At 63.6% G+C, this 27,651-nt stretch overlaps 9 protein-coding genes across 9 annotated transcripts in view; 3 read left to right on the top strand and 6 right to left on the bottom strand.

Moving 5' to 3' along the window:
* Positions 1-2,735, bottom strand: part of F751_1931 (hypothetical protein) — a gene marked incomplete at both ends in the record, with an annotated part of 6,435 nt that extends 3,700 nt beyond the window's left edge. The window contains 3 exons of the mRNA XM_011399638.1: positions 43-239; positions 1,188-2,402; positions 2,589-2,735. Of these exons, the coding sequence (XP_011397940.1) occupies positions 43-239; positions 1,188-2,402; positions 2,589-2,735 (1,559 nt within the window). The remainder of the gene's footprint in view (positions 1-42; positions 240-1,187; positions 2,403-2,588) is intronic.
* Positions 2,736-3,329: 594 nt separating this feature from the next.
* On the bottom strand, positions 3,330-3,886 carry F751_1930 (Putative pterin-4-alpha-carbinolamine dehydratase; the record flags this gene model as incomplete). The annotated part of the gene is made up of 3 exons (XM_011399637.1): positions 3,330-3,416; positions 3,516-3,725; positions 3,875-3,886. The coding sequence occupies 3 exons, from the start codon at positions 3,884-3,886 to the stop codon at positions 3,330-3,332; spliced, it is 309 nt and encodes a 102-aa protein (XP_011397939.1).
* Positions 3,887-6,101: 2,215 nt separating this feature from the next.
* F751_1929 (hypothetical protein) lies at positions 6,102-6,611 on the top strand (the record flags this gene model as incomplete). Its single annotated transcript, XM_011399636.1, has 1 exon — positions 6,102-6,611. The coding sequence occupies one exon, from the start codon at positions 6,102-6,104 to the stop codon at positions 6,609-6,611; it is 510 nt and encodes a 169-aa protein (XP_011397938.1).
* A 1,083-nt stretch (positions 6,612-7,694) lies between these two features.
* Positions 7,695-11,452, top strand: F751_1928 (Major facilitator superfamily domain-containing protein 8; the record flags this gene model as incomplete). Its single annotated transcript, XM_011399635.1, has 11 exons — positions 7,695-7,774; positions 8,085-8,438; positions 8,717-8,860; positions 9,001-9,080; positions 9,261-9,352; positions 9,491-9,590; positions 9,737-9,807; positions 9,964-10,126; positions 10,419-10,658; positions 10,929-11,034; positions 11,254-11,452. 11 exons carry the CDS (start codon positions 7,695-7,697, stop codon positions 11,450-11,452), a joined length of 1,629 nt encoding a protein of 542 aa, XP_011397937.1.
* Positions 11,453-12,045: 593 nt separating this feature from the next.
* On the bottom strand, positions 12,046-13,518 carry F751_1927 (putative phospholipid hydroperoxide glutathione peroxidase 6, mitochondrial; the record flags this gene model as incomplete). The annotated part of the gene is made up of 3 exons (XM_011399634.1): positions 12,046-12,512; positions 12,887-13,308; positions 13,421-13,518. 3 exons carry the CDS (start codon positions 13,516-13,518, stop codon positions 12,046-12,048), a joined length of 987 nt encoding a protein of 328 aa, XP_011397936.1.
* A 255-nt stretch (positions 13,519-13,773) lies between these two features.
* On the bottom strand, positions 13,774-16,106 carry F751_1926 (Violaxanthin de-epoxidase, chloroplastic; the record flags this gene model as incomplete). The annotated part of the gene is made up of 7 exons (XM_011399633.1): positions 13,774-13,832; positions 14,025-14,126; positions 14,584-14,681; positions 14,887-14,995; positions 15,161-15,330; positions 15,570-15,729; positions 15,875-16,106. The coding sequence occupies 7 exons, from the start codon at positions 16,104-16,106 to the stop codon at positions 13,774-13,776; spliced, it is 930 nt and encodes a 309-aa protein (XP_011397935.1).
* A 1,383-nt stretch (positions 16,107-17,489) lies between these two features.
* Positions 17,490-19,214, top strand: F751_1925 (hypothetical protein; the record flags this gene model as incomplete). The annotated part of the gene is made up of 2 exons (XM_011399632.1): positions 17,490-17,582; positions 17,724-19,214. 2 exons carry the CDS (start codon positions 17,490-17,492, stop codon positions 19,212-19,214), a joined length of 1,584 nt encoding a protein of 527 aa, XP_011397934.1.
* Positions 19,215-19,528: 314 nt separating this feature from the next.
* On the bottom strand, positions 19,529-21,643 carry F751_1924 (12-oxophytodienoate reductase 1; the record flags this gene model as incomplete). Its single annotated transcript, XM_011399631.1, has 4 exons — positions 19,529-20,127; positions 20,295-20,653; positions 20,834-20,935; positions 21,627-21,643. 4 exons carry the CDS (start codon positions 21,641-21,643, stop codon positions 19,529-19,531), a joined length of 1,077 nt encoding a protein of 358 aa, XP_011397933.1.
* Positions 21,644-23,295: 1,652 nt separating this feature from the next.
* The window catches only part of F751_1923 (Mitogen-activated protein kinase kinase kinase dlk-1), a gene marked incomplete at both ends in the record, with an annotated part of 6,672 nt that continues 2,316 nt past the window's right edge, over positions 23,296-27,651 (bottom strand). The window contains 9 exons of the mRNA XM_011399630.1: positions 23,296-23,630; positions 23,872-24,032; positions 24,306-24,676; positions 25,136-25,599; positions 25,990-26,093; positions 26,367-26,493; positions 26,693-26,793; positions 26,986-27,135; positions 27,363-27,586. Of these exons, the coding sequence (XP_011397932.1) occupies positions 23,296-23,630; positions 23,872-24,032; positions 24,306-24,676; positions 25,136-25,599; positions 25,990-26,093; positions 26,367-26,493; positions 26,693-26,793; positions 26,986-27,135; positions 27,363-27,586 (2,037 nt within the window). The remainder of the gene's footprint in view (positions 23,631-23,871; positions 24,033-24,305; positions 24,677-25,135; positions 25,600-25,989; positions 26,094-26,366; positions 26,494-26,692; positions 26,794-26,985; positions 27,136-27,362; positions 27,587-27,651) is intronic.

Below are 27,651 nucleotides of genomic sequence, written 5' to 3'. Positions count from 1 at the left end.
CCCCCCCCCCCCCGCCACCCCCACATGTTCCAGCCATCTCACCTGGAAAGCAGGGCAAGGCCGAGGCTGGCATCGTGCAGCTGGTCCAGGGGCCCATCGGCCCCCGCCCCAAAGAGCCTGGCAGTGCCCTTGGCGCAGCGGTTCACCGACTTGGCCAACCCATTGGCGGCCGACAGCGCCTTGGGGGAGGGTGCTGCCGCCGCCACCTGATCCAGAACGGCCTGCATCTCCCGAGCCGTCTGTGTGGGGCATGGCGCGGGAGGGGCGGGAGGCATGATGCAGGCTGTGACGCCCGTGCCACGACACATGCCATCTGGGCCGAGGGGAGGGATACGACGGGCGAGCACATGGCTCGACTCGGCAGGCAGCATGCCCGGGAGACACCTTGGGCCGTGACAGTATGCTCCCACCCCCCACCCTCTTCACACCAACGTGCCTTGAGCGCGGTGTCGATGCACTGGAAGAAACGGTGCGCGGCGGAGTCCAGGTGGCTCTGTGCGCTCCTCAGCCCTGCGCAGGCCGATCCAGGCAGTTGGACGGCGGGAGGCGGAACGCGTGCACTCTGGCAGCAAGCAAGCAGACTACCTCTCCTGCACACCCCTGCGCCAATCGGCAAGCCCGCTGCAGCCACCCTCCCCCTTCCCCCCCCCCCGCCAAAGGAAAGGCTCACGCTGCAGCTCCGTGCCTTCGCCTGCGAGCGGTTGCTCGGGGCCCGGCGGTGTGGCGCCGGGGCCCTGCAGCCCCGACGCTGCACGCGCGGCCTTTCCTTGCGGGCCGAGCGGGGACGTGGGCGAGGCCAGGCTGGCTGGCAGGGGCTTCCTCGGGGGCGCCGGCCTCGCAGAGGCCGGCGCCGCCTGCTTGACGGAGCTCCGCGCCGCGGCAGGCGTCGCGGCGCGCGTGGCCTGCGTGGCTGGGGGCGTGGTCGTCGGGGGCCCTGCACCCTCCTCCCCCACGGCCTGGGCCTGCAGCGGTGGCACGGCTGCAGGGGTGACTGCGAGGGCCTGGTGGTCTGGGCCCGAGGCCGCTGGGGCTGCGGCAGGCGTCGCCACGTCGCCCGGCGCTGGATCTTGGGTTTTGACCAATGCTGTCGCTACTGCAGCCCCGTTGCCAGCGTCGCCAGTCGTCGCTTCAACATTGATAGGCATGGCAGTGCCAGCTGGCGCACCCGGCTCAGCTGAGAACGGCACCTCGTCCGCTCCTGGGTCAGGCGCAGCCGCCAGGTCAGCGCCCCCTGGCTCCTCCACAGACATCGCAGCGTCATCTTGCGGGTTGACAGTGTAGGCTCCCAGACCGGCCTCGCCTTTGCCGGAGTCCTCCTGCTTCCTCGCACGCCCTTCCTGCCCTGCAACTGCGATGTCGCCCTCCGCGGCAGCTTCCCGCTCTGCGCTGTCGCAGGCACGCCGCTCCGCATCCTCGCCAGCGCCACGCTCGACATCTCTGCGAGGCTTCCCCCCCGCACCCACGCCAGCATCCCGCTCGTCCTCCGCAAGCACAACCCGCTCGGCATCCACCGTGCTGTGCAGGGACTCAGTCTCTGGATGGTGCGCCGGATTGGGGTCTGCACTGGATGCAGGAGGGACTGCCACGGCAGCGTCCCGCGCCCCGTCGGCGCTGGGCCGGGCTGCCTCCACAGGGGCAGCGTCACCCGCGGGAGGCGCGGCTGCGTCCCGCGCCTCGTCCCCCTGCGTGGTAACAGGCTCAGGGTCTGGCTTTGGGGCCCGCATCCAGGCCACACCCTCTGGAGCCCCGGCGTCCTCGAGCCCGCCAGGCGCGGCCGCGTCGAGACCCCCAGGCTCGGCAGCGGGGCTGGGGCCAGCGGCCTCGCCCCTCCCGGCCGGTCCGGGCCTGGCCGCCGCCCGCCGCCTCGCCCGCCCCGCCACCCTCGTCTCGGCGGCCTCGCCCGGCTCCGCCTCAGGTCCTTTCTCGGCGTCGTCCCCTCCCTCGCGGGCCAGCATGCTGGGACCCTGGCTGCCGGCGCTGCCCCAGCGGCGCCGCCGCTTGCCTCCGCGGGGGGAGTCGGACCCGCTGTCCCCCCCCGTGGCGCTGTCGCCGCCACTGGAGGCATGCCGCCGGCCCCGCGCACGAGGCGCGCCGGGCTGCGCGCGCACGCCCGCCCGCCGCCCCGCCGCCCCGCCGGGGGCGGGCGCCTCGCCCGCCGTCGGGCCGGCTTCCCGACCCTCGCTGGGCCAGGCCGCGCCGGGCGTGGTCACGACCCCCGGCGCCCAGACCACCACCTCCTGGGTCAGGTCGTCCTGGGACACCTCGCCGTCGCTGTACGCGACGGTGTGCTTGCCTGTGGCGGCGCGGAAGCTGCGGATGGTGCCCCGGAAGAAGCGCACCACCAGGTCGCCCTCCGCGCTCTCGATGTCAAACGTGACGTGGATGGTGCGGCCCACCACCTCCTGAGGGGAGAATCAAGATGGTAAGGGGAGGAACCGGGTCGGCAGTGACTAGGGGCCCGACCAGGGACCCGTCACGGCTGTATAGATGCCACATTCCCGCACTCAAGAGATCTCAATGCCCTCCCAGGCTGAGCAGGAGATCCTGGGCATGCAGAAACAGCCGTGCGGATTCTGTGTCACACTCACCTGGGGTGTGAATGGGATGGTGGCCGTGGTGCTTCGGGGCGCGCTGGGCACATTAAAGGCCCGCAAGCTCAGATCATACTCCTGCAGGGTTGGGAATGTGGGCAGGACATCGTTGCCCGGCCGATGTCCCCCCGCCTTCCCGACCATCCTCGCAGGGCACGGGCCTCGCTGGCCCTGCGCTGCAAAGGGGGTGGTCCTGCCGCTCGATTCAGACGTTCGAGATGCTCAGAATCGACCTGCCATTTCTCCTCCAGGGAACATACAAAGGCACCCGGGCATCCGCTTGTTCGCTTTCCCTGATTTCGGTCGCGCGCGCAGCAACTTGCCCTGGTTCCCATCCCCATTCTCCAACCAAAAGGTGTGCAGAGGAGTGCCGAGACGACACCACGGAGCAATGTCTGGGTAGTCAGTGGCGTGACATTGCACCACTTCTAGTGTGCTGTGCTCTAGGCGTGCCGAGGCGTGCTTGTACAGCTTGATGGCAAACCCTCCGCAGAAAGTGGCTGTCAGATGTACAGCATTTTCTCCACGTACATGCCAGACAAAAGCACTGGGCTCACCAACGTGAAGTCCATTCAAAGAAGATTATTCACAGTGACCTGATTCCCTCGGTGACCCCCGCCAGATTGCATGGTGGACGGATTCAACTGTCTCTGAAGGACGGGATCTAAAATTGGTGCCCCTTTGGAAGGGGCAAAGGACAGTCATCAAGGCCAATCCCAATCCCTCTGTGGCTGTACTTCAGATGTCACCAAACTTCTTCTTCTTCCCTCCAAGCAGGTCGTCCTTGGGAATTGCGTCGATCTTTGCAGCCATGATATAATCATTCTGCAGAAGGGCCATCAATATGTATAAATGCTTCATTGTGAAAGCTTGAGGCGTGAGCAAGTGACATGCAAGCTCCTGGCATCCTCTTCCTTTTCTCACCTCGGTCAAGCCATGCCTGGAGTGGGTCCAAAGCTCCACTGCCAGCCTGTTCCACCCGGTCACATGGACATCAGGATGGTGCCCCTCAGCCTCTGCCACCTCAGCAATTCTATCGCAAAGCTCCAGAGCCTTGAGGAAGGACTTCATACGGTACTGCTGGCGCAGGCGTAGGTAGCCATGCCCATCCTCTGTCACTGTCCAGCCAGACAACTGCGAGGGTGCAGGGGAGGGTGAGGGGAATGAGAGGGATGACAACAGGCAACACGAGAGCGAGCGCCGGCAATTCAGGGCAATAGAACGCCTGCCATGCCCCAGTTTCCTGATCAAGGGGAGACACCGTGGAGACGACCATCTCGTACCTGTTCGCACATACTGTTCGCGGTAGCCTGGTCGAGAGCCAAGCAAAAACCCATCTGGTCGAGGCTGCCTCCATCGCTCTCGCAAGGCGTACAATTCTTGGACGCAAGGCGATCGACGGTGTTGTGTGGGACAGCGCAGACAAGCCGTCGTGCAGCGTACCGAGAACTGCAGGGCCTGTTCCGGAAGGTCAGCGCCAGAGGTTGAAATGCCACTGCGAAGGACATGACTTTAACGCTAGAGTTCTTCTTTCCGAGATTTGATTTGGAATACTTTTATTAGTAAAAGGGTGATTCCTGGTGTCGAACAGGGATGCGAGCGGGGAGCGGCCCCAGGGACGCGTGCTGATTAGACAGGAGCTCTGAGAGGGTGCCTCGTCCAGTCTCATGCGCGAACGTGATACACCACGATCTCGTCCATTACGCCAAATATGCATCCAATGTGAACATGCCAAGTGTGACCGGTTTGCGAAAATGTAAAGATTAGCCCGTGGCCTGTTCCTCGGGAACAGATGTCAGGGATTCCCGGCATGCACGCAAGGTGAAACTTCAAGCATCGACACCTTGCATCGGCGTAAATCTGAATCGCAACTGTATTAATTGAAAGGTGGAGTGGGGCTGGCAAGGACTGCATAGATGTCTAAGGAAGCGGGTAGTTTCGTTTCCCTTCTCCCTGCAATGTCAGTCGAACACTGTTTCCCCCCTTTCCCTATTCATCCAGCTTAAGAAGCAAAACTAAATTCGTAGTGGCAACCCTGCCGCTCGACCATCAAGGAATTTGAGTGGACCGAATGCCCTTGCCTGGTACGGCTTGCGGCAGAACACCTTCTGATTGGAGGCCAGGACCATGGATCTTGTGCTGGCATTGCGGTTTTTTCATAAAAGATATCAGCCTTTCAGAACTCCTAAGGCCATGGCTAAAACATGACCTGACCATCACCGGATGCGAACATCGGCCGCTGCGGTCTGCAAGGGCGTGCTCCTCCGCGCCTCGTTTCCGATCGAATCCCCCACCGGAAGGGGCAATGCTCCATATACGCATATCTACATTGCAGCAACTCCCAAAGCACACATCGTAGATTCATATTGTTCTTTTGGCATCGCACTCACTTTTTCGATTCATTTTCACCCTTCTGGTGCCGAGGAACCGTTGTGTGTTGCCCCAACCTTGTTTACAGCAGTATGCGGGCAGGCGGGCTGCTGCCATGTTTGGGCATCGCTCTCTGCCTGCTCAGCATTGCGGTTGCAACCAAGGTATGTTGTTTGATGTATGCATTCAAGGTCACTCGAAGTGGATGATTTGATGCAGCTGCGCAACGCCCGCCCTTCACCGCCCAGCGACCCCACCTCCTACACGCCAGGGAGCATGCACGTCCAAGTTCTACCCCCTTCCATCCGCCATGTGAGTATACAAATATACAATAGTAACGTTGGGTGGGCCGTCTCCACTGAGCTGCGGACCCCCTCTGGAAGACGAGGACAGCTTTGCACGCAGCTGCTAGTCCGGACCGGGTTGCACTCTGATGACCGCTCCCCATTGATCAAACTGCAGATACGGGCCGCATGTATACGTCCTCACTGCCACGAGCGCGGGCCGTATTGCAGGTGAGCACACGTGCGGCCTGAGGGTGTGATCCTGGGCAAGTGACCTGCAGGCTGTGGGGAAGACTCGCTCTGCGCTTCCCTCATCGTTTCCAACATCGTGCGGCTGTACATGACAGGGAGCTAGGCTACAGCAAGCAGGGTGCCATCAGGACAGCTACCCTCCAGAATCTGGGATTGTCTGTCGGCGCCATCAACCTGACTCCATTCGCCACCGTGAAGGCTTGCTCCACAGAGATTCTAGTGGGGGTGGAGTGCCTCAAGCCAGGTCAGACGGCCTGCACGGCCGATGCCAATGGCAACATTGGTACAGGCAACAAGGGCAAAGATAACTTTGGCAGCAACAATGTGGGAGACCACAATATTGGTGAGCTGGGGGTACATACATACATACATTGCAAGCTGGTGGTCACATGGCGGCAGGGTAGTCGCAGCTTGGTTGTCCTGATCGCGGTGAATTAGTCGCCCGCCATCCTCAGCTCTCAATGGACCTTCCCTTGCACAGGGACTACCAACTCTGAGAACTACATTTGGGCCAACAACAACACTGAATACGGACTCCGTCGCAATGATGCAACGGGAACTCGGAAGGTGCTGAAGACTTGCAGCTTGAAGGCTCTCAGGAAGTATGCCTTCAAGAATTACAACATGCCACCTCCGTCCAAGCCCATGTTGCCATCCCCAACCGTCACAAAATCGCCGCCGCCTCCTCCACCTGCAAGGAAGTCCCCGCCCCCATCTGCAAGGAAGTCGCCTCCCCCACCTCCCGTTAGGCACTCGCCACCACCAGCCAGTCCACATTAATCCCCCCCCACCAAGCAGTAAGCCACCTCCTGTGCCAAGTTCTGCCCCACCCACTGCGTCCCCTTCCAGCCCACTATCGTCTCCACCCCTCCCAGCCCGCCACCGACCTCACCCCCTCCCAGCCCGCCACCGACCTCACCCCCTCCCAGCCCGCCACCGACCTCACCCCCTCCCAGCCCGCCACCACCACCATCTCCCAGCCCACCGACCTCACCCCCTCCCAGCCCTCCACCACCACCACCAGCTCCCAGCCCACTACTGTCACCCCCTCCCAGCCCTCCACCGCCTTCCGTACCCACAGCCACCGTTGTGTGGAATGAGGATGGTACCTTGACATTCATGGTGACAATCCTGGACTACATCGCTGACAACGTGCAAGCCTGGTCAGGTGGTGAGATGAAGTTCTCTTGGGTCTGGCAGGTGGATCATACAACCACATACACCACAGAACCTTCATATGCAAAGGACACATCTTTCGTGCAGAAATTTTTGGTGAACACAGACTCTGGCCCGAGCCTCTTGTCAGCGGAGTACCCATTCACGTGTAGGCGCTAGTCCAACTCTGTGTAACCAATGATATTTCGCCCACGAGGCAGGGACCTGCCGGCGATGACCACCCATCTGCATGATCGTGCATGTTCTCACAGAACGGATAAGGTTCGAGAGAAGTAGTCCCCTTTGCGGCATTCACAATCACTTTGCACATCATTTGCATCCCTGTTCATGCGTCCTGTATGGGGTTCGATAGGAGCAAAAATTGGATGCAGCTGATGTAGAATGCCGGAAGCTGGTCAAGGCGGTAATTGGTAGTGGCTAGGGAGATCTCCAACGGCCACAGACTCGGCCGCAGCATCGCCATGCGCCGGCCTTACGCACACGCGCCTTTGCGAGAATTGTCACACACGACAATCATACAACATATGACATGCGAGCCCCGCCATGGAGGAGGCGAGGCCTGCATGCAACCTTGTCTCGCATTGCCAGGATCGTCTTGATGAGCCTCTGCATGACCCTGGGGGAATTCATACTGAGTTCCCCGGAGGGTTGTACGAGGGATGGTTTTTCAAACCCCATGCCCGTTGAATCCAGTCACAGGGGCTCGGAAGACTCGATTCACTGGCTTCACTCGATATCCAGTGAATTCACAAGCAATCAGAGGGCACCGTCACCTTGAGCTGCGCCACCTGACGATCTCGGCACCTAGCGGCGCCCACGCCAGACAGGATGCCGCTCATCGGATACGCGATTCGGGTGGGACTCATCTTCCTGTCATGCATTTCCAATGTTTCCAAGGCTGTACCCGGTGCCGCATGCTCCGATCATCGCTTGGAGGGCAGCCCCGCAAGATACTACCCACAATGCCCATCGCAGAGGATTCGGAATGTCTTGGAGGACAGACGGGGCACCTCCAGGGCCCATGCCCCCGGCAGCACAGGGCCAGCAGCCCATACTACGCCTGTTGGCCCGGCCGACGACACCGGCGCACGCCCCTACCCCGTAGGGGATAGTGCGGAGGGTGTCCCGTTGGGCAAAGAGGGGTACCCTCCCGCCCCCACCCAAACCCCGGGCCCCCCCGACGGATTCCCGGCACCTGCACAGTAGGTCGAGAACCCAGGGCCATTCAAGGCTGCTCATACCCCTGCCCTGCCAAACAAGGGCTGCTCTGGCTCCTGCTCCCGGTGCTTGCCTCTGCACCACGCACCCCCGGTGCTACCACCATAGCCCCCCACCATGGCCCCAGTCTGTATCACATCAGGAACCTGCCCGCACCGGCTCCCAACCCCGCACCTAACAACCCCCTTCCCAGGGAGGAGTCCCTGCTGGACCTCCCCGCCGACCCGGAGCACGCCCGCACCAAGAAGTGGTCCTACTGGGCGCTGGTCATCGTCGGCTTTGCCCTCGCGGTCGACTACTCCTCCACGCTGATGAGCATCCAGCCCCTGTACTACCTGGTGAATGGGCGCCAGTCCCTGTACGGCCTCACCTTTGGCTCCTACGACCTCGCCTCCCTCATCTTCGCCCCCGTCTTCGGCTGGTGGGTGGACCGCACCAACCGCTTCAAGGGCGCCACGCTCCTGGGCGTGGCTCTGAACGCCGTGGGAAACTACATCTACGGCTTCACAGTGCTGGCGGGGGAGTGGTGGCTCATGCTGCTGGCAAGGTGGGCCGGGGAGTGTGTCGCCAGGGGGGGCCGGGCGAATGCGGGGATGCGATGGAGGGGAGGGGTGCCCCCCCCCCCCCCCCCCGGCCAAGCGTTCCACTGGGACTTGGGGTTATCTTTGCGCAGGAGGGCTGACCGCCAGGCATGGTGCAGGTCATGGCGCTTGCAGGAGGATTCCAGCCCCGCCCAATGCAATGTTTCTGTGATGTGGGTCCTTGTCAACCTGCGCCAACACGCCCCCCCCCCTCCCCCCTCCTGCCTGACCCCCCACGTCACAGGCTGGTGGCGGGCGCCGGCGCGGCTGTGCTTGGCATCGGTGGCTCCTACATCACGCGGACCTCCACGCTGAGGAAGCGTCAGGCCAAACTGGGGCGGTACCGCATCACGCAAAACGTGGCCCGCTCCGTTGGGCCGCTGATCGGGTGAGAGGCCTGGGCTCTTTGGTGCGGGCCATGAACCGAGGGCCGGCGCCTGTTGGGCCGCTGAGCGCGCCGCCGCCTGCTCCTGGCCGGGATCATTCACACACACAGACACCCCCCCAAAAAAACTTTTAATCCCACAGGTTCATGTTCCTGGGCCTGCCCTCCCCCACCTTCTCGTCCAGCGATGCCATCAAAGTCTTCAACTGGTACACCATCCCAGGTATGGGCAGGGACCAACGCCACTCACCTTTCTTGGGTTGAGAGCAACGGGCCAGGGGCCCAGCAGTCGCATCGATGTCTTGGGTATGAATGGAGCCCCTGAGCCCTTCAAACACCCACACGCCCCACACAAGACAGTGGAGTCCTGCCCCACATGCCACCCCTGCCGCCACTCGCACAGGCTGGCTGGCCGGGTTCATCGTCACGGCTCTCTGCTTCTTCTACATCTGGGGCTTCACAGACCCCACAGCCGAAAACGAGCACTTTGTGCAGGTGGGCATGGAAAGGGCGACCTGGGCTCAGGCCCCCCTGGGGCAACAGGACCAGGAAGAGTGGGGTCCTGCACCGAGTCCACCATTTCCTTGTTCATTCTCCCTCTCCCCACCTCCACCTCCAATCAACGTTTCTTAGGAGGAGGGCGTTCCCTTCATGACCGACGCCGCGCGGCGCCGCAACTTCCAGGTCTTCTTTGGGGTCTGGATCACCCTCTGCGGCCTCGTCTCCATGCTGAGTGAGTGTGGCAGAGGGGCGGCCCAGGCATGTGGCCAGCCTGGTGGAGCGCCAGGCGCGGTGCGTGGCTGTCAGCATAGGATGTCTTCCTCGCTGTTGCCTTGCGTGCCAGCCTTCTCCCTGCCACGCCCTTCCCCCTGCACACAGCCATGGCGCAGTACTCCAACCTGTTTGGCCTCTTTGCGGGGCAGTACCGTCAGATCTTCCAGCAGTCTGATGTGTGCTCGAGGCTGTTGGGGTGGTGGGATGCGTCATGAGCAGGGTAGGGGCGTCTGTGAGATGCCTTGTTTAGATGGGGCTGGAGGTGTGGCTGGGTCCTGCCTGCTCCCTCCCCACACCGTACCCCACCGTGGCCCCCAACCCCTGCCCGGCAGGTCTGGAGGGCATTCATCGCCGCGGGCGGCGGCTCCATCGGGGCCGCGATAGTGTACCGCAGAGGCATGAGACGCCTGCCCCAGCTCTTCAACGAGCGCACTCTCCTCCTGGTCACCGGCTGGGGTCTGGTCGTGGGGTTCCTCCTCCTCATCCCCTACAAGGGTGCGCCTGCGCCGTGCTGAGGGTCTGGTTTTGTTGTGTGAATAGGGGGGGGGCGGGCGCCCTTGCAGGAAGGCAAGGCAAGGCGGTGGACCATCCCTTTGGGTCGCACCCCGCAGGGTGGAAGCCTCCCGCACCCGCCTGAGTGCATGCCGGAGGCAGAAGTAGCGCAGGGAGGGGCGGATGCCCCCCCCGCCCAGCCGATCCGGTTGAGCATTGGATAGCAGCCCACCCTCCCCCCAGCTCGCTGCCACACCCATCCCAAGCCCCTCGCCCACCGACCTCCCACACCCAGGCTCGGACTGGGTCCCGCCCCCGGCCCTGTTCTACGTCGGGACTGCTTTCCTGGGCGCCTCTTACACCTTGAGCATGACCTGCATGGAGACCTTCCTGTCCAAGAAGGTCACCCAGTTTGCGGACGTGGTGGGGAACAATATCGGCAAGTACCTCAGCCTCTTCTACATGGCCATCAGCGCCGGGCGCTTTGCCGGGCCGCTGATCGTCGGGTCCCTCACCCGCATCTCCACGCCCAACGGTGAGTCTGGCTGGGAAGGAGGGAGGTGGTACCCGTTGAGCGCGGCCATGGCGGGTGCCTGCATGACTGCAGGGAGGCTTGTGCTGGGTGAAGGGTGGACCCTTGGACCCCGTGCAGAGGAGGGGTGGCTGGATGACCCCGGCTGCGAGCTGGGCTCGCTTCAGCTCGCCGGCCCTGCGCGTGTTGACAGTGCTTGCCGAGAAGATATGTGCAGCCCCCGGCACCTCCACCGCTCCATGCCTCCTTTGTTGACCCGGCGCCCTCTCCCAGGGGACACATTTGTCTGCACCACGGGCTGGATCTACGAGCCCACAGGCGACGTCCTCTGCACAGGACCCGCCGACCAGCAGTGCGGGGTGACCGCCAGCGACTACTAGTGCGTCGAGCGGGGGAGGGAAGGGGGGAATGGGATGGTGAGGCGAAGCAGTATGTGCCCTGGAGCATTCGGTGCTGCATGCCGGTGCCACTGGACACCTCCCCCATCCCCATACGCTGTTCATGTATGTCCCCTGAGCCGCGCATGACCTGCCCCCTCGACATTCCGATGCCTTTTTACACACACACACACTCACACTTCCTTCGAACCCCTCTGCAGCCTCGGTGGCTGTGTTCTGTACCGCGCCCTGCCGGTGTACGCTGCCATGGCGGGGATGCAGGGCGTGGTGATCATCGTGATGCAGCTGGTCCTCTGGCGCAACTGGAGCTACAAGAACCGGCTGGCCGGGGAGAAGCCGCTGCCCAGCCCCGCCCTCAAGACCACGGCCGAGGCCCAGGAGCACGCTGTGCCCACCTGAACCAGGCCCTCTCGTGTACCCTTCCCCCGTTTCCCAGCCCCAAACCTCGCGGCTCTCCAGGCCGCTCTGACCAGTGGCCCCTTGCCCACCGACGGTGATGACGGTACCCCATTCCAGCCTGCATGCTGGTGAAGGTAGCACCAGCCCCTTTGAGCTTTCCCAAGCCCCCACTCATACTGTTGTCCTCTCCCATAGGTACCCTCTTCCTGATATTAAAGGGGAACCCCCATCCCATCCATTGCCCCACCCCAGTACTTTCCTGCCCCAGCTGTGCCTCTCCTGGTTGTCCCCCCCCGCCCAGTTCTCCAAACCAGAAGCGGGGAAGATAGTCCGTTGTAATGACGAGCGATTGACATCACGTCTGACGATTTGAAAGGGATGGCCGGGGACTTCCCCGGCAAGCACGGGCCAAGCAAGGAGGGCAATCACGATGGAGGGGTAAGGCAAGGCCTTGGACAGGGGGACCCAGCATGGACGGCAAGGGGGCATCGGGGGTTGGGCCTGCCCTCTCAACCCGGCAACCCCTGTACTCGGGGCTGTCCCCACGCCCCCAGGCGCTCGGCTTGGGTCGAGGCTCGAGCGCTGCGCCTGCCTCAGGCCGTCCGCACCAGCTCCGAGTAGACGTCCATCTCCAGCAGCGGGTAGTCCACGGCGGAGGCGTAGCGCTTGCGCGGCACCCCCCACTTGTCCACCAGGAACTTGTTGAAGTTCCAGTCGACGTCGGCGGGCGGGCCTCCGGGCGTGTGCGCCTTGAGCCAGGCGAAGAGCGGCGTCTCGCCGGGTCCGTTGACGTCCACCTTGTCCATGAGCGGGAAGGTGACGTGGTAGGTGGTCGCGGCCCAGGCCGCGATCTCCGCCAGGCTCCCCGGCTCCTGGCCGCCAAACTGGTTGCAGGGGAAGGCCAGGATCTCCAGCCCGTACCCCGCGTACCGCGTGTACAGCGACTGCAGCGCCTCGTAGTTGGTCTTGGTGTACCCGCACTGCGAGGCCACGTTCACCACCAGCAGCACCTTGCCGCGGTAGGCGGCCATGCTCACCTCCTGGCCCGACGCGTCTCGCACTGCAAGGGGGAGGGGGGGAGAGGGGTGGGGGGGAGAGGTGGGGGGAAGGGACATGCGCGAGCGGTGGGCGGCGTGGGACTCGTGACGGGGGGGGAGGGGGAGTGGTGCCAGCCCCCGGCCGGATGCGTGGCAGGGGGCGGCCAGGATTCGGGGGGGGGAGCAGGGCGGCAGGGGGCCTGGCGAGCGTGCCGGGCATCCCCGCGCGTCTCACGCAGGGAGCATCCCCAGATTCACCACCCGGCCAGCTGCTCGGCTGCGCAGCGCAGCGAACCTGCAGCCGCCCCTGGAGGGCGGCCGGGGGCCGCTGCCACGGAAGGGCAGCCCCACCTCGCCTGTGTCCACATCCCACAAACACACAGCGCCACAGGCTCACCGTGGATGGAGGTGTCATAGAGCGAGGGCGGCGCGGCGGCGTGCGCGTCGGCATGGACCGCGTCCAGGTGCGACGCTGCGGCGTGTGCGGCGTCGTCGTGCCCCGCGGCCACGGCTGCGTGCCCCTCGCCTGCGCCCGCCGCCTCGGCGTGGTGCGCGCCCAGGCCCAGGCTGGCGTCGGCCTGCCCCTGGGCGCCCAGGGCGCCGTCGCCGCCATCCCGCCGACGCTGCACCTCGCGCTCAAACCGCTCCTCCAGCAGGTGGGCGTTGCTGTGCTTGCTGAGGAAGGCCTCATGGGAGGCGAGCCGCACTGGCTTGGCCCGAGCGGGGGCCGGGGCATCCCGGAAGTGCCACCATGCCGCGCCCGTGCCGGCCAGGCCCAGCAGGAACAGGAGCAGGGCGATGCCCCAGGGGTTGCACACTCTGTGGGCGCGGTGAGAGGGGGGCGGGTGGGTGGATCTAGCATGGTCTGAGGACGGCCCTTCCCCACCCTTGAACAGGCGTGCGGCAGGGGCGGGCGGAATGACCCTCGTACGTGGAGTTGCCCCTTCTCCGCGGGTTGTAAGATCGCTCGCGCGTTAGATGGGAGCGAGATGTCACGGGGAGGAGGGTGGAGGAGCGGGTGCGGAGCATCTCCGCGCTCCGCAGCACCAAGCTCTCTCGGGAGACTGCCTTGTACCACGGCGCAGGACGATCAACGGCAGCGCAAAACTCAAACTGGGCCAGATCTTTAGACGGGCGGGTGTTTTGCTTCGTCCGGAATTCAAGCTTGACGGAAACACGTACACAGGTTGGCCCGGCCCCCAGTGAGAGCGGATGCGAGGATGCTCACCCAAAGGTGTGATGCTTTGTTGCGAAGGTCACAGCATGCTTGGAGTGGGAAGATGTTCAGTACCCCGAGCAGTGGTGCTTGTGCATGCGCGCACCTAGCCGGATGAACCACACCGCTGCGCGCCCCGGGGGGTGCGGGCGGATTGGCTTACAGGGGGAGCTGGGAAGTGGTCCTGAACACACACATGTATATGGAAAAGCTCAATCGAGCTACGGGTACACGTCTAATAGGATCTTGCAGGGAGACACGGGCCAATGTTGGAGCCTTCAGAACCTGAAGATATTCTGCAGCCATGCACCAAACCCACCGCTGGCAGAGAATTGTTTCTCAATGCTTGCAAGCTGCTTTTCAGCTTCGTAGAATTCGTCCTGCAGCGTCTTCTCCAATCCCACCACGCTCTGTGCAATGTCTGCCACAATGGAAGGGAGGCAAGATGATCCGGGTGAGGCGGCAGCCAATATTCCTTCTTCTGCAAACTTAACCATGTCAGGTCCTCCGCCCCCTCACCTCTCTCTGCTCTCTCAGCACGCTGTTCGATCACTGTGAGTCCCCTACTGAAGGATGCAAGACCCTGTCGAGCTTCGTCCCTTGCCAGGTCATCCATCTGTGTCAGGGGCGCACAAGCAGTGCATTGGTGAAGTGCTGCTTCCTGAGCCCTCACATGAGGAGTGCAGAGCACAGAGAGATACAAAGTCAACACCATCTTGCAGCTTTGTTTGGGGGCCTACTATCATTATGTCGACATCTGCACTCACCCTTGTGAGCCCGAGAGTCTCCATGGACGCAAACACTTTCACCGAATCCCACTCCACTCACCTCCCGCTCGAAGTCTGTCATACCACCTCGCTGGGGTGGGTGGGGTCCACACGAGTTGTCTGTCAACTTGAACTCCTCCCATTTCAGTCCGGCTTGGCTCGCCAGCTCTCGCATCTTGTTTGTGAGCTCGGGTGGGAATGAGGAGTCCCTGTAGATGGGGCAGCATACGGGGGGTGAGTGACTGCCGGTGCAATGGCACAGGGGTGAGGTGTGGGAACTGTTGGAGGGCAGGTGGACCTGCTGCAATTACACACCCGGCATGGCAGCAGCTACGGCAACCTGTGCCGCATGTTGCAAGGCAGCCCCAGAGTGTCTGGCCTGTGCACTCTCCCCTGGACCGCACATTTACGAACCTGGTGTACACAGTGGCTCCGCCATACCCTTTCCAGGCATCGTTCTGTCCCTTGTACACAATGAAGGCATATGAATCAGGCTCCCAGCCGACAACATACCAGTCGTCCTCTGCAACAACAGGCATGGGAAGGAAACGGTGCGTGAGAAAGCAAGCATCCATCTCCGCAATCACTGCGGGGCTGGTGAAGGGCCCGTCGCATCGCCTACCAAGCTGCCAGCATGCAATCCCATGCATGCCCTCCATGCCCCCAGCTGCTGGGACCGTGGTCGTACCATAGTGCAGGTACTCATTATCGTGATTGTACAGGACACCAGGGTTCCCTGGGTCCTGCACAAACCTCTGCATCGTGGAGCGCTCAATGAAGTCAGAGCTGCCCTTGGGGATGCGCCAGCGGATCTTGCCGTACAAGGATCCTGTGGGCAGGAGTGCAGGTGCTTTTACTCTGCATGAGAGACACCTCAGTCTTGAGAAGCAGGTATCAAGCTTGCACCCAGTGTGCGCAAAAAGGACGGCAACCAAAAGGCCTCGACCCAAGTTTGAGACACTGGGCGTCGTCACCCCTCATGGGGCATACGCAGCAGGAGGAGGAGACAGCGGGTCCTGCTGTCATGGTATTTGCCCCACCATGTCTCGCTCAGTCACGCGCATGCAGCACTTCAGCACCCCCCTTTCCCCCCGGACCCCCCGTTCTTGCCTGGGCTAGGGCTCGCAAAGAAATGTTCTTGGCAGTCAAACACGTCGAACAGGGGGTTCAGGCCTGCGGTGATATACCAGCGGCCCTGGAACAGCTCGGGGTCAAATGCGCGATCGATGGCCGAGGCCGGCGGGGCCTTCCATGTGTCTGTGGAGGGCAGGTGAAAGCTCTTTGGTTGGACGGCCCCAGAGAGTGGTATGGTTTACGCTGATGAGCTGGGGGCCTGCATTACCCTACATCTCCAGCTGGGAGGGACTCTGTAGTCCAGCAAACATAACCCATCCCAGCCTACCCTTCTCAATTTTCTGTGGCACACAGCCTCCAGAGGTAATGGCGCAGGCGTTGAACTTGTCGATAATGTCATTCTTGTACCGATCGGCACATTTTACTTGGCACCCGCTCTCATCGTCCTTCCCATTGCAGACCTGGAGGCAGACGAGGTTCTCCACGCACTCCCCATCTATCAAGCACCTCGCCAGCTCCGGCTGACACTTTTGCAGGAGACAGGTCCCGGTCTTCACCATGTCTGCTGCCAGGCTGGGGAGTGCCGCTGTACAAATAGGAGGGGCGGTCGATAAAAAGGCAGACAGCTAGCATGAGGCAGCTCATAAAGGATCCCAGCATTGATCCTTCAATCTTGTACCCAGGAACATGATTTTGAATCATTTCCTGCAGCCCCTTTCCCACCAACCAACTTACGGCTCAGGGAAATGGCGGCAGCCAGGGCCATTCCAGCAACTACCTTCCCCCCAGCTCCCCTCCAATCCCCGCTCCCATGGTGAGCCCGGACGACGCAGACCTCCCCTCGACAGGGTAGTCGATGTCGCCGCTCGTTCATTGGGGGAATGAAGGGTCCCGAAAACCATGTCTGCCCAGCCAGCTGCGGCGTGCGAGGAGGCGGGGCATGTAGAGAGGCATTGGGGGTGGGGCAACAGGTACGAACGCGCATGGCACCTCAGCCCAACACTCACCTGCGCAGCATGTGTCCTGGCGGATGAATAAAGTGCTGGTGCAGACATGGAGCACAAGTTGCAGGGTGAGCGATGAGGGGCGTAGGAAGGCGTTAGGGGTGTCATGGGGACTTGAGCTGACATTGGTCCATTAGGAAATGAACGGGCATGGGGTTCCCGGTCAAATTGTGGCAGGATCCGCCGAGATCCTGCACCTGGATTTAGAGAGCCCTCACATATGATAAACTCGGTGATCTTTATATATAAATAAACTATGTTTTCATAATTTGGCAAAATGTGTCCCTTGGTATAAGTCCATGGCCAATCTGATGCCTTCGTATCCGTGTGCTCCTCGTAGGCTGCGCTTTCGCTGCGCTGAATTGTGAGCACCTTTCAATGGAGCGAAAGAAAATCGCACTGATAGATGGTCTGCTGGATGCGGGCCTTGTATCGGACGGCGAGCTCCTCCGATATCGGGTACGACCGTCGCCTATCTGTCAGTGCCTAGACCCCATCTTAAGCTGTGTATGGTGCAGTGCCCACCAGTCTGGACCTGTGTCGGATGTGGTACCCCCCAGCGCCTTCTTGTGCTGACTTGCAGAGCAACCAAGGCGAACTGATGCTGGTGGGGCTGGCGCGGCATGGGGGTATAGAGGTGGCAGGCTGCTCTGACCTCCTTACCTACACGGCGTTTGAGGCGCAAGCAGGTTGGTGGGGAGGGTCCGAGCAGACTCGATGCGCGATCCTGGTTTCCACAGAGGTATCACCGTGCATTCAGGGCCCCTTGCGTCCAGGTCGTATGGGCGTGCACGGTTTTGACCCACCCACACATGTACGTGCAGAAGGTGACTCTGTGTTCGGACCGCCTCTTACCCACCCACTGGACATGTAGGGTCGAGGTACCGCAGGCCTGCACAGCACATCCACACGGTGAGCGGGCAGACTCTGCAGGAGGCGATGCTCCAGGCTGGGCGGTTGAGCGGCGCCCAGGCCCCAGAGCAGGAGACCGAGGGTCCCCACGACCGCACCTGCCTCTTCTCTGGACGGCAGGTAGAATAGGGGGCTTCCTCTTGCTTTCTGATGGGAAGCAAACGAGGCATCTTCCATGTTCTTGTAGGGCACTTGCCCAAGAACACATTGGTATTGGACCCGACTCGACACATCTTGGTCCTTGGCACCCCTCGCTCCCAGGACCCCGACCTGAGATGCTCCGCCTGTCCGGCTGCCTGTTGCAGCGAATGCCTCGACCTGCCCCCCGCTGCGCCTGGCGATCTGTGGCTGTGCCCCCTGTGTGTCCGGCTGCAAGGGGAGCACGCCTCCGGCCGGGGCGCCAAGGTGCACCTGCTCCCCCTCGCATCGGCCAGCAGCCTGATCCCAGCGGGCTATCTCGGTGCCAAGCCCTTGGCCATCACCGATGCGGTCCATGGCGAAGAGGACCTGCGAGGTAGCTACGCGACGGCAATACCACAGCCAGACGCTTGCCAGGATGAAGGCGACGCGGACAGGGTGGTGAAGGAGGCCGACACTCGGCCCGGCACCTGCTGCTTTGACGCGCTGAGGGCGGCGGCGGGGACCCCAGCCCCCCGCCTGGATGCGGCTGCGGCGGAAGGGGAGGGTGCGCCGCAGCGCGCACCCAAGAGGGCCCGGCGTCCGGGGCGTGTGAAGGGCGATGCGGGTGCGCCGACTCCCAGGGGTGGTGCCGCCTCGGCCAGCGACCTGCGCCGCACAGCTGCCGCCCCTGTCCCAGAAGAAGGAGCCCCCGACCCCAGCACCGCGCTGCGGCGGCTGTGCCTGGCGGGCGCAGTGCCCGTCGGCGTGCTGGCCGACGGCCGGCCCCTCACCCTGACGCTGTTGTCTTGCGCCGCGGTGGCGGCCGTCGGCACGGGGCGGGCCGATGCTGGCGCGGCCGATGGCGATGCGGGCCGCCGACCCCCATCAGCCCCCGCCACCGTCCCAAGACACGACGCCGAGGCGTCGCGCGCCCTGCTCTCCGCCGCGCGGCTGGTGCTGCGCGGCGCCGCCGGCCCCCTGCTCGACTCGCGGTCGGGGTGCGACCTGCTGGACGCGCTGCTGGCGGGCGAGGCGGTGCCCGGCGCGCGCCCCGGCCACGCCGGCGACCTCTCCGCCTATCACGTGGCGGCCCTGCGCGCCGGCACCACGGTCGTGGCGGCCGCAGCGCTGCGTGCGCTGGGGCCCCTCGCGCTGGAGGTGCCCCTGCTGGCCGTGCGCCGCGAGCTGCGGCGGCAGGGCCTGGCGGCGCTCATGATCGCGGCCCTGCGCGTGGCAGCGGGCAGCGCCGGCGCGCGCCGCGTGGTGGTGCCCGCCCTCGGCCCGGCGGGCGACGTGCTGGTGGCGGGGGCCACGGAAGGGGGCGTGAAGGTGGAAAGCGCGGCGGGCGGGGCCGATGCCCAGGATCCCAGGCTGCACCCGGCCCTGGCGGCGCGCGGCTTCGATTTCGCCGAGGCACCCCTGCTGGCGGCTCTGGGGGCACACAACATGCTGCGCGTGCCCGGCCTGCGCTGGGCCTGCTGTGCCGTCCCTGGTCCACCTGTCCCTGGCCGGGTCGAGGAAGGGCCGCGGGACCAGGCCCACGCCGTGGCCCGCCTGGCCTGGCGCGTGGAGGTGGATCCCGCGACAACGTACTTTCACGAGCGCGGGGAAGCGGGTGTGGTGCAGGAGTGAAGGAGGGCGTTCTGACTGCTCGAGTTTATCCCAACACCGCTGGTGCTGACCTGCACCTCCAACCCCGCCCCCCCCCCCTTCCCCTGGGTCTGCCGGTCTGCGTTCATCGCTTGTGCAACAAAAGGCGTACCTTGAGAAAGAACGGTGCCACAGGCAGAGGTCTTGATGGGGATCACAAGTCCCCGTGCTGCACACAACAGTGTACAAGAGTGCGTAAGAATTTGGGTTGGGAAGCAAAACTGGACGGGGAGCAGATGAACGACATGTGCCGTGGCCAGAGGATAGGAAAGTAGGGGCTGCCACTATTCCCAAGTTCAATTGGCCTCGGGCTTCAAGCTTGCCAAGAACTCTTTCCCCTCCTCGGTGTCTTCCAGGAAGGGGTAGTCCAGGTAGCCCTTCACGCCGGGCGTGTAGAAGGTGGAGCGATCGTACTTGTTCAGGGGCGCGTTCAGTGCCCAGCGCCGGGGCAGGTCCGGGTTGGCTAGGAAGTGGCGACCCACGGTGACGAGGTCAGCGTGGTGTTCACGCACCGCCGCCACCGCGGAGTCGCGCTTGAACCCGCCGGCGACGAGGAAGGTGCCCTTCCAGACCGCGCGGAAGGGCTCCAGCGAGCCCTCCCCCTCCGGGTGGTCCACGTTCCCTTTCACGATGGGGGTGACCATGTGGACGTAGGCCAGATCCCAGGCCGCCAGCTCCTCCAGCAGGTAGGTGTAGAGGGCAAAGGGGTGTGCGTCGTGCATGCCCAGGAACTCGTTGAAGGGGGAGAAGCGGATGCCGGTGCGCTCGGCGCCCACCTCCTCCACCACGGCTCGCACGATCTCCAGTGCCAACCGGGCCCGATTCTCGATGGGGCCGCCGTAGGCGTCGGTGCGGTGGTTGGAGCTCTCGCTCAGGAACTCGTGGATCAGGTAGCCTGGAGTGGGTGGGTTGGGGTGTGGAGGGGGGTTCAAGCTGACGGATGAAGCAAGGCCAGGCTCTGGAACCCATGGGGACTAGGTTCTTCCGCACATTCTTGACAACCCGCCTGCCCCTCCCGCTCCTGCAACACCAAACTTTCCCAACCCCCACACCCAGGCTCACCATTGGCGGCGTGGATCTCCACGCCGTCGAAACCAGCGGCAATGGCGTTCCGGGCCGCCACACGGTACTGCTCCACGATCCCGGGCAGCTCCTCGGCGGCCAGCTCGCGCGGCAGGGGGTACTTCTGTGGCTTGCCCAGCTTCGTGTCAAAGTACTCCCACTCTGGTGGGATGGGGAGCACGGAGGGGGCCAGAGGAAGGCCCCCGTCGGGCTGGTAGCAAGGCGCAGAGGCCCTGCCCACGTGCCACAGCTGGCAGAAGAAGGTGGAGCCCAGCTGGTGCACCGCGGCGGTCACGGGCTTCCAGCCCTCCACCTGCTCCTGGGTCCAAATCCCGGGCACCGATGGGTAGCCGGACGCCCTGGGGTGTGGGTGTGAGTGTGAGGCTGTGAGTTTGGAGGACCCGATGGGCTGAAGGAGAATGCCGCTGAGGCCTGAAGCCGCTAAGGGTGGCAGACACGACCGCCCACCTCGCACATCAGACTCGTTGAGGAGGCGATGAAAGCGCATGCTCTGCTTCCCCACCCCATCCCAGGCTCACCTGTCGCTGATGATGGTGCCTTCGCTGATAAGCAGGCCTCCCTTGGTGGCACGTTGCGTGTAGTACTCCACATGGATGTCGAGGGGGATGTTGTCCGGGGCCCTGACAGTGAGAAGTGTGGGTTGGGGGTTGGATTGCCATCTGCAGCTGCCCATGTCGAGCATGCCCTGCGACACTCTAGCCCACTGGGTCCTATTCTGCCAGGCGCACGTTGCAGCTCCCTTGCACACGCTGGTGCCACCTTTTCTATTCATTGCCAGGCCACAAAAATGGTGTGCTTTACCTGCAGCGAGTCAGAGGGGCATACACCAAGCGATGGGAGAGGTCCAGCACGCCGCGTTTATAGGGTGTGAACAAGGGGGCAGCTCCATTCCTGAAATAAGAGTAGGAGATTCCAGGGCTTGGTGGATGTATGGGGTGTTCGGTGTCAAAACGGTGCCTTAATCACGACTCTCAGGGGGCACTTGCCGGTACCCGGTCCATGCAAGTCACACAGGCGGGACAGCAGGACCCCAAGCACGATCACAGGGCAAACCCATATGATAGACCTACAGAAACAAGTGAATAAGCATCGTACGTGGGGGTGGGGATTGTGTGAGCCATGATGCGGGGGACGACCCTCGTTGCTGCGCAGTAGACGCGTGCGCCCTTGAGACGATCGGGGCTGCCTTGGCAGAAGAGCAAAGTTTAGAAAACCTTTATAGAGGCTCTCTTTTATCATGTATTTAGGTTACGACGGATGGGCGGCACTGTGCACAACTTAATCGGTGATCAAACTTTGCGTCCCGCTCACCTAATTGGATGTGTCATTGGCGTTTATGAGGCGAAGCTGTCGTGAGGTAATGCAATTTGCCATGGCTCTCCGGTGTACCTTTGAGCAGCTGATTGTCTCCACTTAAGGCCACTCGCCCTGATAAGAGGAACAGCAAGCTGTTTGTCATGTTACAGAAAGAAAATTGCTGTGAATCAGAGGGGCGGGGGGCGACACAGGCACAGACGCATGATTGGGACAGCTGCAAGGTTGAGAAAATACAACCATATATTCAGGCCAGCGCACGGCAAGAAGAAGGGATGTCAGCTGCTCAACCGCCACTTGAGTCCTGGACTTTTAGAGGCGGGTCAGGTTTGGGCAGTGATTTGAAGAGGTAGTCGGCCTTGTGACCCCGGCCAGCATATACATACTGCTCCGGAGCGGGCTCACTGCCCCGCTCAGATCCGATGGATCGCGAGTGTGGAAGACCAGCCACCCCAGCCTCGCCGCTCTCTGTGCCTTGCTGCAACAAGACGTGGAAAGTCCTTGAGCATCAGCAAATGGGCATCCTGTTTCACCATGATCTTCTCATTCAGCCAATGACGCAATCGCACATGCCTTTAACCTCCTGCGCGACTCACACTCTGCCCTGGAGAGCTGATGCTTGGGCGTTTGCCATACGTATACGTTGGATTGAGTGAAGCTAAGTGGATTTGTAATGGAGGACAGAGAAAATGTCAGCTTGTGTCGCAATGGGGCTGGAAGTGCCAGCGCCCACAGAATTAACCTCAGGCTCGTGACAGGGGGCATTCTGCACCTGGTGCGCATTACCGCTACAGGTATATTGACATCCTCAAAGACATCATCCTAAGCAATGGCTCACCCTTGAACCTTTGCATGGCCAAGACCATGTGGCCGATCACTTTGAAGCTCCTGCCCTGCACAGGCTGTTTGCGCTTGATGCCCCGTGGGTCGTTGTCATCGTCCAGCTCGAGGAGAGGTCGGCCGTCTTCCTTCCCATTCTCGACCGCTGGCGACCGACTCCGCCTCCTGGCTTCCGACATTCAGAGGAGTGGTCGAAGTTGGCGCTGGGGGTGACCCCCTCTTTCGCACGTGGCTGGCACACAAAACTATATCCCTTGATTTTCTTGAGGAGCGACTGTGAGCATAGCGCAGTCTGCGGTCTACTGGGTGTGGCAGTCTCGCGACGCGTCAGGGGGGTTGTAAACTTCGCGCGCGCGAGGAACCGGGGCCCCCCCCTGTTCTGGCTGGCTTCCTTCCCACCGCCTTCGCGTGCGAAGGCCCAGCATTAACTGCATGTGCATGCCCAGGGCGTCCAAGTCGTGCGTTACCAGTCTCGTGGGAGATGCACTGTCCCGTTCAACTTGTCAATGCATGCCTCAGACTGGTTCAGGTGGGAGGGAGCTGCCAGGGGAGTGTGTCATTCCTGTCGGCTCCTCCTGAACCGCCACAGAGCGTTTTAGAGACGAGGCGGTGGTCGAGGAAGATGACCCAGGAAGCACGGCGTCAGAATAGACCATTGAATTTGCGTTGGCTTTCTCTCACCAGCCGGGCCTCTGATCCCTCATCCTGGAGCCCCCGCCCTCCCCTCCTTGCTGCCCCTGTCACATCGGCTCCCCACGCCCAAACTCCTTCTGTAGGACCCCTCCCACGCTCGCGGCCCCCAATCCCATGCCCTCGATCACAAAATTTACACGAGCGCCCCGGCCCCCGCGGGCAGGCACGCCCGCAACTCCTGCACCCTGCGCAGCACCTCCCCGATCTGGGGCCGTCGCTCCAGGCGCAGCGCCATGCAGTCCCGAGACAGGCGCGCCAGCCCCGTCAGCACCGCCGCCACCTCTGGCGCCGTGCCCGGCCCAGGGGGCGGCACCTCCGGCAGCCGCGCGTCCACCTGCCGCGCCAGCCACCGCGCCTGCACCGCCGTCTGGGGCAGGCCCTCGAAGGGCCGGCGCCGGCTCAGCATCTCCCACACCACCACGCCCAGGGACCAGATGTCCAGGCACAGGGGCCAGTCGGGGGCACTCCCTGTGGAATGGGGTGTCATCGGTTGTGGAAGTAAGGGGAAGAAGTTTGCCGAGATCCTGCACTGGTAATTCTCGTCTCGCTGCCTGGATCCTCTCAATGTGGTCATGATCCAGCCGGCCGGGCGCCGGGCGGCCTGACCGCCTCGTCCGCTCCTGACAGTTTTCCACATTCGAGGGCCCTCTTCAACCCCCCCCCTCAAGAAACCCTTCCCCTGTCCAACCCCTCTCCACAACAATCCCACCTGGCGGGGGCAGCAGGTCTTCATTGATGAGTTCTGGCGCGGCATACTGCACGGTGCCCAACACATTGGGCGTGAGGCGGGCCAGGTCGGGCTGGGTGCAGCGCGAGCAGCCAAAGTCGCCGATCTTCATGCTCGTGGCCGTGTTGCCCACGAATATGTTGCTGGGGGATGGGCAGGAAGGGAGAGGATGAGGGTGAGGGGAGGGGAAGGTAGGTTCTTGGGTGTACGGGTGGTGAGGATGAGGATGGACAGGAGAGTCCAGAGGAGAGTGGCTCAGAAGCCGGGCCACAGCGGCCGGTCTGCATGCCCCAAGCTCCAGTGCGCCCCGCCCCCCCAGTCAAACGTTGCTCGACCCTTGGGCCCCCACCCTTTTCCCTCCCCCACCCGCCCAGAACATCCCTCCCCCCCCTCCCAAACAACCAACTGAAACTCACGCCGGCTTGAGGTCGCGATGCAGGATGCCGCGGGCGTGGAGGTGGGCGAGCCCAGCGGCCACGCTGTGCACCATGTCCAGCAGCTTGCCCGCGTCCCAGGGCCGTCGCGCGGTGTGGTGCAGCAGCACGTCCAGCGTGCCGCGCGGGCAGTATTCCAGCACCAGGTGCAGCGCGCCGGCGTGGCGGCACAGCCCCCGCAGGCCCACGATGTTGTCGTGCGCGCCCGCGGCCAGGTACATCTGCACCTCTGCCAGCGCGTCGGAGGCCACGGGGAAGGACTTGACCGCCACCGCGGCGCCGCGCAGGCGAGCCGCGTGCACCCGAGCCTCGCTGCCCACGCCCAGCAGCCGGCCCCAGGCCAGGTCGCCGTACTCCACCACGTCCACGGGCAGCGTGGGCGGCGGCAGCGAGGCCGGCGGCGGCAGCGAGGGGGGGGGGCTGCGCGGCGAGGCGCCGCGCGGCCGCGCGGCGCCGCGCGGCGGACTGCGCGAAAGGCTGCTTGGGACGGGGTCGAAAGCCCAGGTCACCGAAGTGCGGGACGAGGTGGTGGCCGCCGACTCATCCAGCTTCCCGCTGGGCTGCCGGGTCAGCGCCGGCAGCTCCGCAGTCAGGCCCCCCGCCGCAATGGCCGCCAGGTACCGCGCCGCCACCTCCTCGTCGCGGGCGGGCGGGGGGGGCTGTGGTGGCGCAGGGAGCGGGGGGCCGGCGCCGCCCGCGCTCGAGGGGGGCGCGCCGGCGCCGCCCGCGCCCGAGGGGCCCCTGTCCGGCGACGGCGCCGCTGCATCCGGCGGTTGCAGGCCCGGTGAGGGGAGGAGGTCTGGGGCGTCGACGTCTGCCTCGGCCGTCCCGGTGGCCCGCTCGCCCGGTGCCGCCGCTGCGGGCGGCTCCCCGTGCACAGCGGCCATCGACTCCCCGGCCCGGCCTGACTCCTGGCTGCCCAGCGATGCGTGGCTGTCGGTGCCGCCCAGGGAGGAGCGGCGGGTGGGCATGGCCAGGCGCAGCAGGTGCGAGGCCAGCCGCCGCCGCTTCCTCACCTGGGAGGGGGAGGGGGAGGCGGGGGTGGCCCCCATGCCCTCCGCCCCCCTGGGCACCAGGAACACGGCCAGGCGGCGCGCCAGGCGGGTCAGGCTGGGATGCGCCGAGCCGGTTCGGCCCCCGTCAGGGGAATGCAGCAGGGGTGCCGTGTCGGTGGCAGCCTCGCGCTCGAGGTCGGGCTCGTCACCGCCCTCAGGGGCCAGAGCCAGGTCGAGGGCGAGCCTGAGGCCCCTGTGCCACACCTTGAGGGTGGCCACGTCTGCAAGGGTCGTGGGTTGGGGGAGTGTTTGGTGAGGTTTCAAAGAGGGCTGGAGTGGGAGGGTGAGGAAATTGGCTGGGCAGGTGAGGTGGAGGGCAGGTGCTGGAGGGGAGGGAAGGAGGGGCGGGGAATGCCGAGGAGGGCCACTAGCAAGCCAGCTGTGCATCCTTAACAGGCAAGCAAGGCAACAGCACCCTGAGTCCGGGGCAGACACTGTCCCATGGTGTGGTCAGTGTTGGGAGGCCAGGGTCGGGGCAGTGACTTCTGCCCTGTCCCCCAAATAGACCATTCACACAGGCAGCCACCAGGTGCACCTCTGCTCTGGCGCATGTCTGCCAGCCAGGTTCCCACCCACCGCCATCATTGTCCTCCACCGATCTCAGCACGTACCAGGGAACTGGAGGGTCAGGGGCGCGTCAGCGACAAAGATTAGGGTGAGGGTCTGTTTATCAATGTCGGTCGTCATTGTCTGCAAATAGTAAAGTCGTACAAACCTGCACAGAGAGGAGGGGTTGGGGGAGAGGGGAAGCTGAGGTGGAGGTAACTTGCCGTTGAAGGCATCCGGCTGGGCAAAGGGACGATGGGAACATGCTGTGCCATCACCGTCATCATGCAGTGTCGCAGCACAGGGTCTCATCTGGACCTCCTCTGGATTCCTTGCAAAGCTGTCCATAACCCTTTTCCAGCCCCGCCCCCTCATTGGAACAAGAACAAAGCGCCCCGTCTCCATCCCCACAGCACCAGGGCAGGATGCCCAAACCACGCACTTGTTCCATCCCCAGCGTAGGGTACAGGCGTCGTGGGACAGCTGGAAGTACCGCAACTTCCCAGGGTTCTTGGGCATGGGTTTGCCCAGCCATCCCCCCAACTGGAGGGGGAGCAAGGTCATGTTGCCTGCGGGACATGTGGATTGGTGTGTTGAGTATGTTGCGGCAGCAAGGATTCAAGCATTTGGAGCCAGCCCAGACAGCAGCCAGTGGTGGCATCCCCTCACCCGTTCACGCAAGCACTGCAAGCGCAAGCTCCTCGTGCCTGCAATCACAAATGCCATCAGCCACACCTCCCACCGACCCCTGCCCGGCTTCCCACGTACGTGAGGTAGCGGCGGTGGGGATCACGCGCAGCTTGAAACGCGCCTTATCGAGGCAGAGGAGGCTGCGCTGCGCCGACGCCAGGCGATACAGGGCGAGGAGTCTGGGCACCAGAAAGGGACAGGGGGTTGGTGATGAGATGGGCTCGGGGCAGTGGGCATGAGCTCGTGGGCGCATAGCGGGGTAGTGGCCTGGGATGGCTGCTTGCAGACTCTCAAGGCTGTTCCTGACGTCATCCACATGCCCCTCCCCACAGTAACTCGACGACAGAAACACAGCCCCTGCCCCTGCTCACGCGAACGTAGAGCCGATGCTGAAGCCCGCCACGACATTGAGGGAGACGCGTGCCGAGAAGAGGCGCTGGTCGTGGTCGTTAGAGTACAGGATGATGACGGAGATGGGCTGGACTAGGGACGCAGCCAGCGCCGCTGCTACGCACTCGGGGCTGAGTCGGCGTGGGAACATGAGAGGGGGGGGTGGATGGGATGAATGGATTGGCTGCTGGCTGGGGATGGTGCAACCGGCTCGGCAGCTATGCATGAGCAAAGCACACGTCTGTCGGGGGAGCACACACAAACACGGAGGGTCACACCCTGCCCTGCATGTGGGTATATTTTCAGGACATGTGGTTCGACCACCCCCCCACCCAGAATGCCGCCCGCCGTGTGTCACCTGGCGATTCCGTGCGTGGGTCTCGGCTGGGCCAGCGCCACCACCACCACCGCCACGGCGGCCGCGGTGACAAAGAGGCCGACGATGGCCATGACCATGAGCGCGACGTCCACGCCGGTGGGCCGCTCTGCGGAGCCCATCACTCCCAGCGCCGTCAGCAGCACCGCCATGACCACGCACAGGCGGTAGGCGGTGTTGAAGGCGTTGGCCGTGACCGCGGCGCGCTGCTTGACCCCGGCGCCGTGCCGGCGCACGTCCACCCCGATGTGCGACAGCACGCGCCAACCAA

Source organism: Auxenochlorella protothecoides (genome assembly GCF_000733215.1).
Source record: "Auxenochlorella protothecoides strain 0710 unplaced genomic scaffold scaffold18, whole genome shotgun sequence".
NCBI classification, from domain to species: Eukaryota; Viridiplantae; Chlorophyta; class Trebouxiophyceae; order Chlorellales; family Chlorellaceae; genus Auxenochlorella; species Auxenochlorella protothecoides.
This window is presented reverse-complemented; position numbering and strand designations above follow the sequence as displayed.